At 51.5% G+C, this 17,706-nt stretch overlaps 1 protein-coding gene across 1 annotated transcript in view; it reads left to right on the forward strand.

The window, feature by feature from the left end:
- The window catches only part of PREX1 (phosphatidylinositol-3,4,5-trisphosphate dependent Rac exchange factor 1), a gene marked incomplete at both ends in the record, with an annotated part of 163,646 nt that overhangs the window by 61,054 nt on the left and 84,886 nt on the right, over window positions 1-17,706 (forward strand). Inside the window, 3 exons of the mRNA XM_084247009.1 lie at window positions 6,540-6,611; window positions 9,885-10,007; window positions 15,645-15,749. Of these exons, the coding sequence (XP_084103135.1) occupies window positions 6,540-6,611; window positions 9,885-10,007; window positions 15,645-15,749 (300 nt within the window). The remainder of the gene's footprint in view (window positions 1-6,539; window positions 6,612-9,884; window positions 10,008-15,644; window positions 15,750-17,706) is intronic.

Genomic DNA, 17,706 nt, shown 5'->3' on the forward strand with positions numbered 1-17,706 from the left:
AGCTGACCTGTGGCAACCTCTGAGTCTTGGCCACCGCCTCCTGAAGAGATGCGGGGCTTTCTAGTATTTGAGGACAGTTTCTAAGATGTTGAAAGAGTTGGGAAGCTGTTGGCACCTCTGGCACGGCAGGGGAGTGTGTGTGGGTTCTGTGGAGCCCACCGGCCATTCCTTGGCCACCTGCATGGACCCAGCCCCTGCACAGCTGGGGACTTTGCTAATCACAGCTCTTCTGGGGTGCCCTCCACCTCGGCGAGCCCTTTCTTTTGGAGGCTGTTTGGGCATCCTCGCCACCTCAGGGCACACCAGCTGGACTTCCCATTGGCAGCATCTACAGCCCTTTGTCTGATGGCTTTGGCCTGCTCGCAGGGCCAACTGGAAACTAACACCTCCCCAGATCCCCAACCTGCCCTCCCATCAGTGACAGGATTTTGTATGAAAGTCCCAGCTCCCTCAACCCCCAAGTAGCACCCAGAGGTGTGTGTTTGATATCCACCCCTGGGGGGCCTCCACGGGATAGAGCCTCCACTTGCCCACTTCCTTGATCTCATGTCTTATGCTGGCTGCCTCCCAGCCTGTGTGCTGAGGTCACCTCCCAAATCACCTCCTTGTGATCACAACCTTGTCTCAGGTCTGCTCCTGGGACCCCGGTCACAGTCATAGCCAACTGCTGACATGTGCGCACTGGCCACCCTTGCTACTCATAGGACTGATTGGCACTCGGCTTGTGGATGTAGGTTATGCTTTGTCGACACTTAAATCAAGACATTCATTTTGACAGTGCAATTTTCTTTTTGTATTTTGGAGCCAACACTTCTGATTTTAGTAGGTGTGAGGGTAGGTGCCTCTTACGTCCAGAGGCCACTTGGGAGGGGCAGCGTGGAACAGAGTGAGCTGCCCCTTCTGTGGTCACTGATGGAGCACCCCTAGGGCCCCTCCTGTGGGCCTGGCCCAAGCTGGATCCTGGAGGCTCCAAGGCGGGGGCGGTCAACGCTCCGCTCCGTGTCACACTGAGTCCTCCTGGCAGCACCCGGAAAAGTGAGGCCCTGACTGCAGAGTTCCGTGCTGTGACTCACATCCTGGTTGCCTCTTGCTTGCAGTGGGGACACTGAGGCCCACCTCATGGGATTATGACAAAGGAAAGACGAGCTGGTCACCCATTAAACCCACTTTTACGAGGGCACGAGAATCTGCCACTGTGTCTGGAGTGGAGATATTGTGTCTGTGTCTGATATTGCAGGGGGTGGATGGGCAACGCAAAGGAATAGATCTGTGCAAGTGGAGGTGAGTGCACTAGGGGAGACCAGGAGGGATAAGACGGGGGGATGGAAGCAGGGCTTCAGCTCTAAAAGGAGGTGGTGGCAGGAGGCCTCTGGGAAGAAGTAATATTTGATTCTGGTTGGGAATGAAAACGAGGGACCCTGTTTATTATCTTCTCTTTCAGGCAGAGGGAATAGCAAGTACAAATGTCCTGAGGTGGGACAGTGCCTGCTGTGTGCATGAAAGTGCGGAGGCCTCAGCTATAGCTTATTTTCAGTGTGTAGAGGCCGACTGTGCCAGGCTCTCTCTGCTGTTGCTCTTATTCTTTTATTATTGTGACTTGCACCCAAGGCCCCTGCTGTTCCAGGACGCTCTGCTTCCCTGGACCCCAGGCCACCCCAACCTCAGGGACAGTCTCCTCGGGGTACCCCTTCCCTCTGTCCTGCTGCGGTCTGGGTAGTCCTACCTTCCCTTATTTCTTGCCTGTCCCCTGACCCTCTCAGTTTTCGCCATCTGTCTGGTGAGGTCACCCCCTAAGGCAGGGATGTCCTTGGGGCAGCTGGGCCCCCTCCCCTCAGAGATCAGGTTGCCAGCATCAGTCTCAGAGATTGACTTCCACATCTCTTTCTGCCCTTTTTATCTCCAGGGAGAGCTTTATCCTCCCAAGGCTGTGGCTGCAGGTCCCAGACAGATGGCAGCTCCCAGGGGCACCCCCCGGGCAGCTGTTGTCTGTTTTATGCTTATGTGGTTGTTGTCTGCAATGACTCACTTGTGGTGTGTGTTGGGGGTGGGTACTCCTCACCAGGCCAGATGCCCTGGGTTTGAGGACCAGCTCCCCCAATTACAAGCTGTGTGCCTTTGGGTGAGTTCTCTGTGCTGGGCCTCCCTTCCCTCTTCTGTAAGGGGCACAGTCGTAATAGTACCTGTCTCCTGGGATTGTTTGAGTATTAAAACACTTAAAGCAGTACCTGGCACATAGTCAGACCAGCGATGTTAAGTATTCTTTAAAAAAAACTAGTCATGTTGTCTTCATCTCTTCCTCCTCCTCTTTCTCCCTCGCCTCTTCCACAGATGTCTCCAGACATTGTCAGTGCTGTTCTGGGGAGCATAGTCACCCCCAAATTGAGAACCACTGCTCTGAGGCCAGGTGGGGTAGGACAAGGCTGGCCTGACTCTGATCTGTATTTTATCATCAACTTTTTGGTCCTCAGACCAGTGTTTCTCCTACTCTCTGGGATCTTTGGCTAGGTAGGAGTTTGCTGGAGACCGCAAACACACAACCCGACTGCTGCTCTTATTCCGCAACCCTGGCAGACATCACTAATCAATCGCAGAGTGTCTTCCTGCTCAGCCTAGAACTCTGGGGACCATGGATACACCTTGGTCAGGCTCTCTGAGTGGCATCTCTGGTCGCCTCCTCCCAGCAGCAAGCAGGAGCCAGACAACCCTGGGCTCTCAGGCTTGACACTGTTGGTTTCTGCCCACGTGAATTCCATTAGGTTTCTTACCCTCTTGGCCTCAGTTTTTCTCATCTGTCAAATGGGGCCTGAAAGCTGATTGGTTGGCTTGGAAATGAATTTATGAGGGGTCTTTGCAGGTCTCAGCAAATGCTTGTTGCATGAAGGAAGGAGAACATGGGGTTTTGTCTGGCTGGGTAGAAAGAAATGGGAGCTCTCACCCACTGCTGGCTGGGTGGGCTTGTTGCCACTTGGCATCCACTCACCAAGTCGAACTTGTCTCTACTCTGTGGCCCACCTTTGCTCACCTAGGTGTGCATCTAGAGGGTCTCCCACACCTGGGCCCCAGTGCACCTGTTCTTTGTAGCATTGAAGCAGCTTAAATCCCATGACATGATTGTGGCTACATCCTGCTCATTTTGAGCACACAGCAATGAAATGTACACCTTGAGGTCCTAATGTTGGGCTTCCCCAAAGCAGATCCTGAGACTGAGTCAAGGGCAAGTTTATTTGGGAAGTCATCTAGAGGGCGGGGAGTCAGGCCAGGAAGGGAGGGCAGTCTAGAAAGGTATGTCATTCAGGCAGAGCACCTCTGGGCTCCGGAGCCTAATCCCTGGGACACTCAGGGAAGTGGCCTTGAGCATGTGCCTCAGTTTCCTTCTGACTTTCCAGCCTGCCCTGCATGTGACAGAGGGCGCTCAGGCTGAGACAAGGGTGCTGGTGGCTGGACGTGGTCCTGGTGTGCACCACAGCAGTGAGAATCAAAGGGGTCTGGATGGCAGGTGCTGGCAGATATACCTGTCGATGTGGATAAATGTGGAAGATGTGAGGCTAAGTGAGAAAAGTTGCTGAATGCACAACAATAACAGAAATATTATAAACATGCAAGACGGTATTTCTAACTTCTCGGTTCACATGCACGCGGTCTGCCGGCACAGGCGTGTGTGGGGATGAGGACCCTATATCCTGGGTGGCGGGTGCCTTGTGGGGTGTGTAGGTGCACACCTCTTGCCGTTATGCTTCCTTTCTCCCCCTTTCTGTGTGAGTCCTGATAGTCACGTGGCCACATGGGTTCATGAACTAACCTTAGGGGCACACCAGTGAGACTTTGTGTTTGCACTCACTGGGTAACCTCCGCTCAGATGGAGATGCGGAATGGTTCCGAGGCTCCCTGGTGCCCCTTCCCAGTCCACACCTCCCCTCCACTCGATGAATTCCTTCTTGGAAGTGGTTTAAAGCAAACTTGGCATGCTAAGAATTGCCGAAGCTGGCTGCGGATGCATTTGTGGGTGGGTGTTACATTTTTCTTGATCCTTTTCTGGCTCCTTGACGTATTTCATCATCATCATCATCATCATCATCAAAAGAAGCGGAGGACTTGGGCAGATGCCGGGGAAGTGGCCCGGCGGGGGTGCAGCCTGGACGTGGTGTGGACAAAGATTCTGAGCCAGGGGAGCGGCTCAGGCAGCCCTGGAAGTCCTGAGAACAGTCTTGTCTCCAAGGGAGATTTCCAAGATGAGAGCTGCTTTTGGCCGTGTGTTCCGAGCTGTCAAGGCCCGGACAGGGAGGGCCCCCGCCCCCTAGGGTCCCTTTAAGCAGCCCGTCTGTACAGAGGGCACTGGCGCCATAAAGCTGGTCGTGCCTTGGGCAGCAGGAGGCCTGGGCCCAGAGCCCCTGCCTGCCCATTCTTTCCTGGTCACGAGCTGCCCCTGGTGCCCCTCACACTGGCCTGTTTGCAGTTCCTCAGTGGGTGGCCCGAGCTCCCATTGTGCCCGCACAATAGTGGTGGCCTGGCTCGTGTGGGGTGCTCGGGACAGGAAGTCCTGATCTAGGCCAGCTGAGCTGTGCTCCCAGCTTCCTGCTGTCCCTGCTGAGGCTGCCTTTGCTGTCCCCGGACTGGGGAGGGGGCTGGAGGCTGGACTTTCTGGCAGGCCCTGCTGAACCATCCTCTAGGGACTCCTGTCCCTGGTCTCCTCCACCTGCCGTCCTTTCCTGCCGTGTGCCGGGTACCTTCCATCCCTTCCCTTGATTTTTGAGTACCTACTATGTGTCAGACACTACTCCAGGGCAAACAAATGGAGTGTCTGAGGAAGAGGGTGATCTAGGATGACTGGGCTGTGTGTGTAAGGCTGGTGCCCCGTGAAGGCAGAGGTGCCATTAAACAAGGCTGGGCAGAGCTTGGTGCTGCGGGTTGGGAGGGAGGATCAGGAACTAGGTTTGGGGCCAGTTAAGTTTGAGATGCCTCTTGGACTTTCAGGTGCAGATGTAGGGTGGGCCGATCACAGCCTGGATTTCAGGGGTGATGTCCAGGCTGTGGAGCACCAATGCGCCACCTCCTAGGAGACTTGTGTCTGGATCACTGGCTCCCGTGATGGCTGTGGATGTCCCTCTGTGTGATGGAAAAGGATATGACAGCCGTGCGTGGAGGACCAGCCTCCTCTCTGCCCGCCTGCCCCTGCGTCCCTCAATCCTCAGCTGCCCCCTCATCTCCCCGCCATTCGGAGATCTCCCCAGACAAGCGTGGTTGGATGAGACACACTCTTAATTAACTTGTGTCTGGCTTCTGTGACAGGGACAGCGTGTCCCCTCCCTCTCACACCCCTGTGCTGTAATCAGCCGTGGCAGGGACAGCCACTGACAGGCCACCACAGCTCATCGTGGCCCTGTGGCCGTGACAGTCTGTGAGGTCATTTTCGCGAAGATCTCCGCGTGGCTCTTGCTAGGTCAACCTGGGCTCATTTTCCTCCTTCTGCCCATCCCCAGGACCTTCTGGGGAGCTCTTCCCCTCCTTCTCGGTCTCTCCCACACCCACTGCCACCTTTCCAGTGGGCCCCTCACTTTTACACAGACCCCTCAAATGCAGTCCCCCACAAACTCAGAGTACCCTGTGGCCAACGCTTAAAAAAATGGAGACTTTGCTTTAAAAAAATCTCCATGTCAGGCTTCTCTTGAAAGACTCCCTGGAACATCTTGCATTGCTGGACCCGCCGCCCTCCCACCTGCACATGCGGGGGTGGGGGAGTGGGTGCGGGGGGGGGGGGGCGGGACCAGCAGCCGGCCCCCTCCATGGGCGAACTCCGCTCCCCCCTTTACTGGCTGTCACCGCATGGAGGAGAGAAGTGATTTCTTTGTTCTGAGCCCCTGGAAGAAGTGGCAGAACGATTGTGGCCCATCCATCTGGTTGGGCCCTGGCAGCCATGAAGAGGGTAGGACAGTGCTCCAGGGATGACGGCAGTGCTCACGCAGCCGCTGCTAGGAGGAGCAGGCGCAGGGCCCCTGTGTGCTGGTGTTGGTGTGTCTAAGGGGAAAATAGGAATATACGTATATATGTATATGTGTGTGTGTTTGTGTGTGTGTATCTTGGTGCGTGCTTATTTTGCACACAGCTTCTCTGGAAGGATATTCATTAGCTGGTAGCTGAGGTTCCCACGGGGGTGGGAGTGACCTGACAGGTGGGGGCCGGGGAATAGGCTTTTTGTATTTTTTTTAGCTTTTGAACATTGTGAACATGTTACCATCTAGAGGTCAGCGTTTTTAAAAGAAGAAAAGGGGAATGCGTGATATCTCAGGGCCCCGGGGGCACGGAGGCAGACGTGGGTCTGTCTCCCTTGCGCAGTGTCCTCCGCACAGGGCTGGCGTAGCAGACGCTCGGTCAACACTTGTTGGCTGAATGGCAGAGCAGGCGCTTCCCTGTTCCCTGCCTGTGCTCCTGGGCCGCGGCACCTCCCAGGTCCTAGTTGGCATTTGAATGTGAAACCCTATTTTTGGACCTTCCCCAGAGCTCACCGGCCTGGACACTCACCTCTGCCTGCTTCTCTCCTCTAGGCCTTCCTGCATCGTATCCGGCAGAATGTGACGGACTCGGTGGAGAAGGGCCTCACGGAGGAGAATGTCAAGGTATGGACCGTGAGTTGGCCCCTTGCCGGACTGTCTGGCCGCCTGTGTCCTGCTCTCCTTAGCCCGGACACACAGGGCGAGGGGTGGGGAAAGAATGGGGGGAGGGATGTAGGTGGCTGGTTTTGCCTCCCACAGCAGGCCTTGTGAACAGGTCCCAGGAACCAGCTGTGTTTGGTGGAGGAAGACTCAACCCAGGCTGCTGTGTTTCAGGAGGACTTAACCCAGGCTGCTCCCCCAACTCAGAGTTCTCTGTCTCCCTCCTTGCTCGGCGTGATCATTCTGTCTACCCTTGTCCTCCCCCAGGCCTTCTGGTTCAGAGCCAGTGGAAAAAATCCCTTCCCAAGAAGCCCTGGGAGCCTGGTACCTCCAGCAGCCCTCGTGGCAGCCCCGACCCCCACGCAGCACTGGGCATTGAGTGCAGGGCAGGGCCAATGAGTAATTGGGTGCAGGCTTCATCTCTGCTGTGGCTCTGGAGAATGTCACGAGGACATCAGTAGGCCTTCTGCATGCATGGCAGGAGCCACAGCGCTCCTCTGTCTGGCGCTCTAGTGTGACCTCTTCCTCCTAGAATACACCTTCCAGTTCTTGGGTCTCTGGGACTCAGGGCCGAGGCTGTTGGGATAGGTGGAACAGGGTGTCAGAGATAGCCAGCATGGACAGTGCACATGGACTTGGTCAAGCAGGACATCCCCTCTGCATGTCCTGGTTAATCTGGACAGGGGCCTTGCACAGTGACAAGTCTGAGGTTCGAACGAAAGCTAGAGACAGAGCTGTAAAGGGACCTGCGTGGGTCACTGTATGGCTGGCCCCAGGTAGTGCTGGGATCAAAGGTTTTGTTCCATGCACGTGTTCATTCATTCACTCGCTTATTCACTCAGCAGATATTTACTGAGCACTTACCTTTCACTGCACCTATTTATTACAATCTATTATAATTGAAAAATTATAATTTAAATCGTAATTTATTAGTTTCCCTTTTAATGAAGTAGAACCACACACAGTAAAGGGTGCAATCCTGAGTGCCAGTTACGAGTGTTTTCATGTGTGAACACACCTATGTATCTAGGACCCAAATGACAACAGAGAATATTTCCTGTCCCTAGTGGGAGCCCCTGTGCCCCCTCCCAAAGAACACCCCCCCCCAAAGGTAACCACTATCATCGATTAGTTTGGCTGGACTTGAACTTTATATGAGAGTGAGCTCTTTCGTGTCTGGGATTTTTGGCTCACTGCTGTGGCTGAGATTTTCCCATGTTGTGTGGATAATGGTGATTTATTCTTTTTCATTGCTGTACAGTATTACACAACCTGACTATATTATACTTTATTCATCCATTCTGTGGACAGATGTGTGGGTTGTTTCTAGTTCTTGGCTAAGAATGTGAGCATTCTCATCTATATCTTTTGGTGGAGATGGACTCTGGTTTCTTTTGGGTATAACCTCAGGAGAAGTGTTTATTCTAAAATTTTGCAGCCATTCCTTGAAGCATAGCAATAGGATCCATCATATGTTGGTTTTTTTTTTTTTTTTTTTTTTTTAGCATTAAGCAGATTCAACCATGTGAGGTGCATAAACATGAGAGAGAGGAAAAGAACCAAACTCTGTGGTCTTCGTGATGGGTGCCCCCTGGGGTGTGGCCGAGGAGGAAGTCTCCCTGGCCCTCCCAGACTGTAGCCACTGAGGGGTGGTCTCTGTCCCTCAGCCTTGCCCACCCACCCTCACGCCATCTCCCTCTGCAGACTGTCCGGTGCATGTGGCAGGTCCCTGGGTCAGTCTTCATTTCTTCAGGTCGTGCTGCAAATGTCATTTTCTCAGAGTAACTGTCTCTGAATCATTGGCAAACTTCTCCTCCTGCTCTCCCCTAGGGCTCCCTTCCTGTTTTATTTTTGTCTTTAACGCTTCCTTCCACCCAGCATACTCTATTGTATGTCCTCTTCCACTAGAATGTGGCCTCCGTGGGGGCACACACTTGTCTGTTTCCTGCTGTAGCCCCAGGACCTCCAACAGTGCCTGCACATAGTAGGTGTTCAGGCCATACTTCCTGAAAGGATGGACGTATAAAACACCCTGGTAATTCTGGTTGTAGGCCTGTGTGGATGGGGGATGGCCAGGAGAGGGTCTCCTCACTGTGTTCATCTTACTGTTCTGGTTTTTCAACCATGATTGTGCTTTCTTCAAAATTCAATGAAAAATGCCCTCTGCTTTATTTCCCCTAAAAAACAACCAAACAAAAAAAGCAAAAACAGAAAAAGGAATGTATGTACTTCAAAAGTACCCAAAGTAAATGAAAGTCTCCCCTTGTTTTCCTCCTCACGGCCCCTCCACCTGCCAGGTTGTGTCTTTGTCTGGCTTGTCTCTGCTTCTGCCGGCAAAGTGAGGACTGGCCTTTCCTGTGTTACTGTATACAAACCGACCCACACTGGCATCGTGTTCAGTAATGCTATGCTCCCTCCCAACTGCCTGAACAGTATAGATTGAGGGTCATTCCAGGATCCCATATGCACGTATACAAAACTGCAGATTGTTTTTACCACCTGCGTAGTATTCCAGCACATGGAATTTATTGAATTGCAACCAGTCCAGTATATTTAACTGCCGACCAGTTCCCATGAATAACTTTTGCTTCTGCAAATAAGACTGTCATCTATGTCCTTGTCCTTGGACACCACCAGGTTCTCCACCTTGGCGTTACTGACATAATTGGTCTGGATAATTCTTTGCTGTGGGTCCTGTCCTCTGCATTGTAGGATGCAGCATCCCTGGTCTCTACCTATGAGATGCCAGTAGCAACTGCCTCGCTCCCCTCCCCCGCAGCCAACCCCCACTCCAGTTTGTGACAACCACAAATGTTCCTCGGTCTTGGCAAATGCCCTCTGGCAGGCAAAATTGTCCCTGGTGAGAAACAACTGATTGAAACATAAAATTATAAAACGAGGGATGGCTGAATCTGATTATATGTGCAACCTATAGATTCACACGGGGTAACAGGTAGTCTTCTATCGTGTGTGAGAGTTCGATTTCTGCCTCGGGGAGTTATAGTGAGGATTAGCTGCATATAAAGTTCTTATCACAGGATTAGGCCCTAATCCTCTTTAGTAAACGTTGGTACTGTGTTTGTCCTCACTATGGCTGGTAAAGTGGCCCTGGTTCTGAGAGGACCCCCTTAGCCACACTCAGCTGCGTCAGGGAGTCCTTGTTGTTTTTCCTGCTTGAGCTCGCTCTCCCTCTTTACCTCTGTTAACACTCTCCTTGGGCCTCACTTGTCTTCCCAGGTCCTGTTCTCGAACATCGAAGACATCCTGGAGGTTCACAAGGACTTCCTGGCTGCCCTGGAGTATTGTTTACATCCGGAGCCTCAGTCTCAGCATGAACTTGGGAATGTTTTCTTAAAATTTGTGAGTACAATGGCCCAGCCCCTATCGGAGCCTGCAGCTTTGGGGAAGTGGGCTTCTCCCTGGGTCCCTCTCCGCTGACCCTTGGCCAGCTTCCTCTGTAGGCCTGTCTGGGGCATGGCGGGCAGGATGCAGTGGGCAGGCGGGCCCTGCCTCTGCTCCAGGAACAATGGACAGTGGGTCGGGGCCCACAGCTGGGGGAATTCTTAGTTGGCTTGCCCACCTCTTGGCGTCCCATGGAGCGCGGCTCCATTTCTCAGAGCCCCTTGCTGAATGGCTGTGTGGCTGTGTGCCCGGGACTCCCAGGACCCCTGGCCCTACCGGGCCCTTCTGCCCCAGAATGTCCAGTGGAGACCACCACTGGCCAAGAGGGTGGACTCAAGTCAGACCTGAGTGTGAATCCTGCCCCTGACCACCAGGAGTGTCTGCCTCTTGGGTGTCCACTTGGGCTCCTGGCCAGAGAGGCCTCTCTTTCCTCAGGATTCCCAAATCACTTAGAATTGTGGGGTGACAGCTAGAGGAAGGAGGGTGGGGTGCTCAGCCCACATGAAGCAACCCCTTTCCATTCCCCTCTGGGGCCCTTTTCTGGAAGTCTGCCCTTGTCCCTGGGCATGAGGCTTGGGGCAAGCTGTTGGCCCCTCGGAGCCTTACTTCCTCCTCTAACCAGACCCCTTCTTGGGCTGAGGAAAAGACTCATCGTGGTCGTTGTGCACATCACTGTCACTGACTCCCTTCTCCACGGATCCCAGGGTGGTGGACAGAGACTGGTGTGACAGCCTTGTGTGGCCCCGCCCTTGGGAGTTACAGCCCCCAGGACGTGACTGTCTGCTCTGGTGTTGGCAGGGCTGTCCCTTGCCAGTCGGTGGTACCCTCAACAACTTGTCCGTGCCTCAGTGTCCTCACCTGTAAAACGGGTAAAAGGCTGGATGTACCTGGTGATGCTGAGGGTTGAGCGAGATGTTGGACAGCTCCAGGCACAGTCAGTGCCCAGGCCGTGGTGCTGTCTCTGGCAGCTCTGATCAGGGAAGGCCTGGTGAGATGGGGTGAACGGGGGTGGGGGGTATTCTGATGGAGAGGATAGCTGGGGTGGAGACCCTGGAATGGAGCCAAGCAGGGAGACCCCTGTGGCTGGAGTGCAGTGAGTGAAGGAGGGAGTTCACGGGTGTCTTGGAGGGGGGCTGGATTCCCCAGGGTTTCTGTTCTACGACCTGTTTCTCTGGGAAGCAGCATGGTCCATGTTCTAACCCCTCCTCCCCCAGCTGTGTGATAGTTTGGGGAAACCTTTGCAGAAGTCAGACCTGAATGTCGTGCTCACCTCCCGACTGGGGGCGATGCCATCTGGCCAGCCCCTTCTTTTCTCTGAATCTCAGTCTTTCTGGGAATGAAGTAAGTGATTGGGAGCAGATGGTCTCCATGGACCCCCCCCCACCTTACTGTGGACAGCAGTCACCACCTCTGGGGCCCAGACCCTCTCCCCCAGGCGATGGCTGTCACCTTCTCTGTTACAGCCCAAGCCACAGCCACACGTTCCCCATCCACCGCATCTGTGCACGCACAACTGCTTGTCCGTTTCTTCCTGGCAAAACAAAACCCTGTGTGGGGCTCTTAGGAGGAAATGGAACACTTGGACTCCAGCTGTCACAGGCAGCAATTCCATATTTGCAGGGTCTGGGGCCTGAGAGTGGCTAGGGTTGGGTTCAATGAAAGGACCTGGGAGTGATGGAGTGGGCCATGGGTTTGAAGAAGGGGTGTTTTCATGTGCTAAATTTAACTTCTTTGAGCCCTGTTCATAGGCTGAAGGAAGAGAGTATCACAACACAGACTGTGTCAGAGGACTCAGGGTATGAGGAATAACAAGCCTGCAGCAATCTTATCACTGCCCTCACCTGCATCTAGGCAGGCATCACTAATCAGTCACAGAATTCTACCTCTGCTTCCCAAAGGGCTCCAGAATTCTTCCCAGTATAGCTGCCAGCACTAGTCATTGATTGGGGTTGACATGAGAATAAACAGATTTGTTTCTGGCCCACTCTGTCATAGACTGATTCACCAATAGGATAATGAATTTGCTGAAAAAATAGTGATGATGATAACAACAACATCAGTAACAGCAATAATCTAATATTTAATGAGCACATGCTGTATCCCAACTTTAAAGCTCTTGCTTGAATTCACTTGATAATCCTTACAAAAACTTTATGATGACAGAGGTCATCATTGTATAGTATTATTGATATAAAGTACCTATAATTTTGTAAATGAGAACACAGAGGTTCTGAATCATTAGGAGTTGGTGACTTGGGGGTTCAGGCTGTAAACCCAGGTGGTCTTGCTCAGAACCTCACATCATGGCTTGGAATCTTTTTTTTTTTAAAGTTTTATTTATTTTTAACAAGAGCTGGGGTAGAGGCCAGAAGCATGGGAGAGTGAGAGGACCCACCAGAGGCAGAGCGGGGAGCAGAACAGGCAGATGACAGAAATACACTGCTGAGGGGAGCAGCGGATGAGACAGGTGAGGTCTGCTTCACCATGTGAGACCCTTGCCGGCCAGCTGAGATCGAACTGGCACTGCAGAGGCTGCGGACAGCTTCATAGTGTGGTGCTCAACCTGCTGCACCACCAAGGGAGGCCCATGGCTTGGAATCTTATATCAGCCTTACAGGGTTGGTGCTAGTAGTGGTCATGGGGGCCTGGTGTGTTATCTGGGAGCAGTACTAATAATATCAGGGTCTGTAGGTCCAGGGAAAGCCCAGATTCTGGGTTGCAGAGAGAGCTCTCTGCAAATGGTTGGAATCTCTGACTGTCGTTCATGAGCCTGAATTCAGAGCCCAGCCTCCTCCTGAGCTCTGCAGCCATTCTCTGCAGGAGCAGACTCCCAGGCACAGGCCAGTTCTTGTCACCTACAAGAAAAGTCCTTTCCTTCTTCCCTGTAGCCTGCCTCGCTATGGCCTGCAGCTGAGACCCTGGCTCCATATGTATCTGTCAGCTTCCCTCTCATCTTTTTATTTGAGATGGGTGAGTCCTGGATGAGTTCTCACCCATCTCTAGTGCCTCAATGGTCCTATCTGCTCATTGGAGATAAATGGAAACAAAAAGGGTCTGCTTGGGCAATGTAGGGGAGGCTAGGGGTCAGTTCTCCCTCCCTGCCTCTGTGTGTGTGTTTATGTGTGTGTGCTCGTGTGTGCATGCATGTGTGTGACTCAATTGGCCGCAGGCAATGAGGAGACTGTAGTTGGTGACTGACTTTAGTGATGTTGTTTGGAGCATGTAGCTTGTGTGTTGTAATGCCTCAGGTTGTTTGTTGGTTCCTTGGAATATGTATCAGGGGTGTTTGTCCTTGGTGTGTGTATTGTGTGCACTCTTTGGAGTACTGTGACATTGTTTTGGTATTTTTCCCCATTGGTTCATGTGTGTTGATAGCTAATATTTTTGAAGTATTTTGAAATATTATATCACATTCACATGCACCAGTCATTGTTCTACTCATTTTACATATATGCTTATTAATCCTCCAGCAGCCCAAGGAAGATGGGTGGTCTGCTATCAGGTCTATTTTACAGATGAAGAGACTGAAGCAAAGGGAACAGGCGGTTTGCCCAGGGTCACCCACATCTTGGGGCATGTGGAACTGGGTTTTTAAACCTGGCGGACAGATTCTAGAGTCACTGTGCACGTTGTCATTGTCTGTGGTGCCCCTCGAAGTTCCCTGTATTTTTTTTTTCACCCATTCCCATCCCCATCCTATGCTGTGACTTTGAGCTGGACATCAGCATAGGGGCTAAGAGAGACTGAGTCTGGCTCTGCCACTTCACTAGGTGTGAGGACCTGGGCTTGTGCTCTGGGCTTCCCATGTATGAGTGGGTCCAATCCAGTAAGTACCATGTCAGGTTATTGCATCCAGAAGTGAATGAGCTGACCCTCATCCAAGAAGGTTCCCCATGTACTAAGTGTTCAGCACACATTCCTTGACTCTGAGTGCAGGTACTTTGTGCTCAGGACAAGGATGCTGCTCAGATGGTGCACATGGCACCCCCTAAGTGAGCTGGAGTTAGTTCGGGTGCTTACTGATTGTGAAACCCATTCTCCCTCCTCTTTGGTTTCCTCTTTCCTGCAGCCACACATCTGCAGGATACTGGGGGCTTGTTTAGAAACAGGACGGGCTGCTTGCTTTGCAGACCCACCTCTTCCTTCCTTAGCTTCTTGGTGTCTCCTGTCTCCCACCCCCAGACCAGCTCAGGGTCGAGACCCTACAGCCCTTCCTCCCCAGTGACTTTACCCAGGACATCCTTGTTTGGGGTTTGGCAGGGTAAGAGACAGCGAGCCGTTTGGAACTGAGAAGGCTCAGTGGAGAAGCTTCCTGCTAAGACTCCTATCCCTTCTAGTTCCGGAAACCCTGTTTGATAGTTATGAACCTGGTGACTCGCAGGTGACCTCTCGGCTGGAAAGAATCCATTTGTGGACTCAGGAACATCAGAAGGCCACTGCTATGTGGCAGTGACGAGAGATCTGCTTGTTTCCCCAAATTCCTGAGCCTTATCTAGACTCTTCTAGTATACATACACACACAGATATATTTCCAGAATTTTTATTCAAAATGTATGCTACCTTCACAGTGACTTCATCTTGCTTGGCTCACTTTCAGTGATATGTGTGTGTGTGTGTGTATGTGTGTATGTATGGCACTGCACATAGTAGCTATGTAAAGTTCATTCTTTGAACATGTATTCATGGGGGGCCCACTGTTGCCAGCACTGTGTTAGGATCTGGGAATACCTTAGTGGACAGGACGGATATGATTACTGCCTTCAGGGAACTGACTGCCAACTTGGAAACAGAAGATAAACAAATAATTGGGGTGATTCCAGATTGTGAGAACACTATAAAGAAAATGAAAACAGGTGAATGGATGATAGAGAACACCTGGTGGCTACTTTAGCTAGGATAGTAGGGGGCGGGAAGGGGAAGTGTGTTCCAGGTAACAGAGACAGCATGAGTAAAGTCCCTGAGGTAGGAACAAGCATGGCAAATTCAAGGTTTTCAGATGGAAGGCCAGTGAGATGAGTTCAGGGAAAGGCAGGGCCATATTACCTGGCTCTCGAAGGCTATCACAGTGATGTTGGTAGGGAAATAGAACACCATTGGAGCATTTTAAGCAGGGGAGTGACACAGTCTAACTTTTGTTTTTAGGCGAAAGATGGATATTTATTGAGCAGTTATGATAGGCTGAATATTGTATTTTAACGTATTCCTCATAGCAGCTCCATGAGTTAGGGACTGTTATTCACTCTCCCTTACAGATGAGGAAGCCGAGACAAGGAAAGTCAACTAACGCACCCAAGTTTATACCTGGAAATATAGAGCCAGGGTACAAGCCAGGCCTCTTGGCTTATGTCTGTGCACTTGACCCCAGGCCATCCTGCTTCCTGGAACGTTCCTCAGGCTGCTGGGTGCAGAACTGGGGCAAGAGGAGGCCCAAGAGGAGGCCCCGTAGTAGATGGGAGCCCCTGACCTAAAATCCCTTCAGCTGTCTCAGGGCCTGGGTGGTTCTTTCCTCCCTTGGGCCTTCTGGCCCAGTCGAGGCACACCTCAGAGAGTCTGCTTTCCTGCCGTGATGTCACAGCCTATGCCTTTGTCTTGCAGAAGGACAAGTTCTGTGTGTATGAGGAATATTGCAGCAATCACGAGAAGGCCCTGCGGCTGCTGGTGGAGCTGAACAAGATCCCCACTGTGCGCGCCTTCCTTTTGGTAAGTCTGCCCTCACTGCTACAGGCTTCGAATCTCCGGGCACAAGGGAGCTTCTGGCTACACCTGTGCTGCCCATCTGTGTTCAGCCAGGGGTAATCCATGGTAATCTACCAGACATTTTCTGTAAAGGGGCACAATGAATATTTTGCCTTTGTGTGTCATACAGTCCCTTTCACATGAATTGAACTTGGCTGTTGTAGCTTGAAAGCAGCCATAAGTAATATGTAAAGGAATGAGCATGGCTGTGTTCCAGTAAAACTTTATTTACAAAAACGGGCAGTGGACTGGATTGGTCAAGTGTGTTAATTCCTGTTCTGAAGTAATGATCCTAATAAGAGTAGTAGCAGCAGTAGTAATGATTGCATTATTAGGCTTACTTAATTATAAGTGTAAGAAAATCAAGTTAAAATTGATGTAAGCCAAAAGAAAACAAATTTACTGGTTTACTTTTCTGGGAAGTTTTAAGATCTGAGGGGACTTCAGGCATAGCAAAATCGGGGTGTTCAAATAAATGATGTCATCAGGAGTATGTTTCTTGGCTCTGCTTTTCTCTGCTTTGGCTCTATTCCCAGTGCTGGGCTCTCCCTTCAGTGCTGGGGCAACATGGCCTGGAGAGCTCCTGCCTCTATGCTTATACCTCTCATAGTCCAGCAACTCCAGTTAGAGGGAGCACCTCTCTCCCACTGGTAAAAGCAAGAATCCTGGGTCAGATGATCATTGGCTCAATTTGGCTTATGACCTTATCTCCGGACCAGTTTCTGGAGACAGAGGGATTGGCTGGTGCTCTGATTGGTCACTTCTAGAGCTGGGTGGTGGGCTCAACTCCCACCCATCCCACAGGGCTGGATCCTGAGGACAGTTGTGGGGCACTTGTAGAATTAAGCGGGGAATGGACGTTGGTCAGGTCAAGCTATAGACATCCATAATGGTCTTCCCTAAAATTACAGAGCTTCCCTTGTATATAAAATAGGTTCATTTGTGATCTCGGAGCCTTATCACTCATTATCTGTTGGGTATGACTTAAGATATTTGCCTGCTTTGCTGATGTCCCAAATAACGGTGCTTTAAACAAAGTAGACATTTATTTTGCTCTCATGTTAACAACATGGGTGTAGTCATTCCTGGGGCTGGCACAAGGGCTCCAGTGTTGGGGGCCAAGGCCCTTGGGTTTGTTTTAGACTTTGACATGGTTTAAGACAACCTCTCACCACTTCCACACTGCTGGCAGTGGGGTGCAGGGTGGGTGGGGAGGAGGAGCTGCCCTTCTCCTTTGAAGGGCACAACAGAAAGCTGCGCCCAGCTCTTCTGCTCACATCCTGTTGGTCAGATCTTAGCCACATGGCCACACTGAGCTCCAAGGGAGGCTGAGAAATACGGTTTTCTTTTGGGCAGCCATGTGCCCAGCTGAAGATTCTGTTGCTGTGGAAGAAGAATCTGTTTGCTTTTGCCATGGGTGATTCTGAAGACCCCAAAACAGTGAGTGACTTTCCAAGAGTACATATAGGATTCTCCCACTACCCAAAAGTAGAACATTCCTATTTGGTATGATTCACTTGGTTATTTTTTGGGTTTGGGAATGCTCAAAAAATGTTCCGTGTAAATCGGTGGTATAGCATTCATAGTCACAAAAAAATAACCTACCAAATCATATCAAACAGAAATTTTCTACATTTAGATAGTGAGCGAAACCTGTCCTTGAAAAGTAATTGAACATCTCATGGGATCCAATCCCGGCCTTTCACCCTTAAATTCCCCTGTTTGTTCAGTCACAGACCACCAGCACGCCCCTCCCCCATTTCATTTCCCGACAGCACATGCAAAATTCAGCACACAAAAGGAGAGCGAACTGTGCCTGGAGAGCTAAACTATGAAGTTCTTAATTATGCTCCTCCCTAATGTACCATCTCCAACAAAGTATTTCCAGAATTTTGATTCAAAATGTCTGCTTCCTTCGCAG

Source organism: Talpa europaea (assembly GCF_964194135.1).
Source record: "Talpa europaea genome assembly, chromosome: 11".
Lineage (NCBI taxonomy): Eukaryota > Metazoa > Chordata > Mammalia > Eulipotyphla > Talpidae > Talpa > Talpa europaea.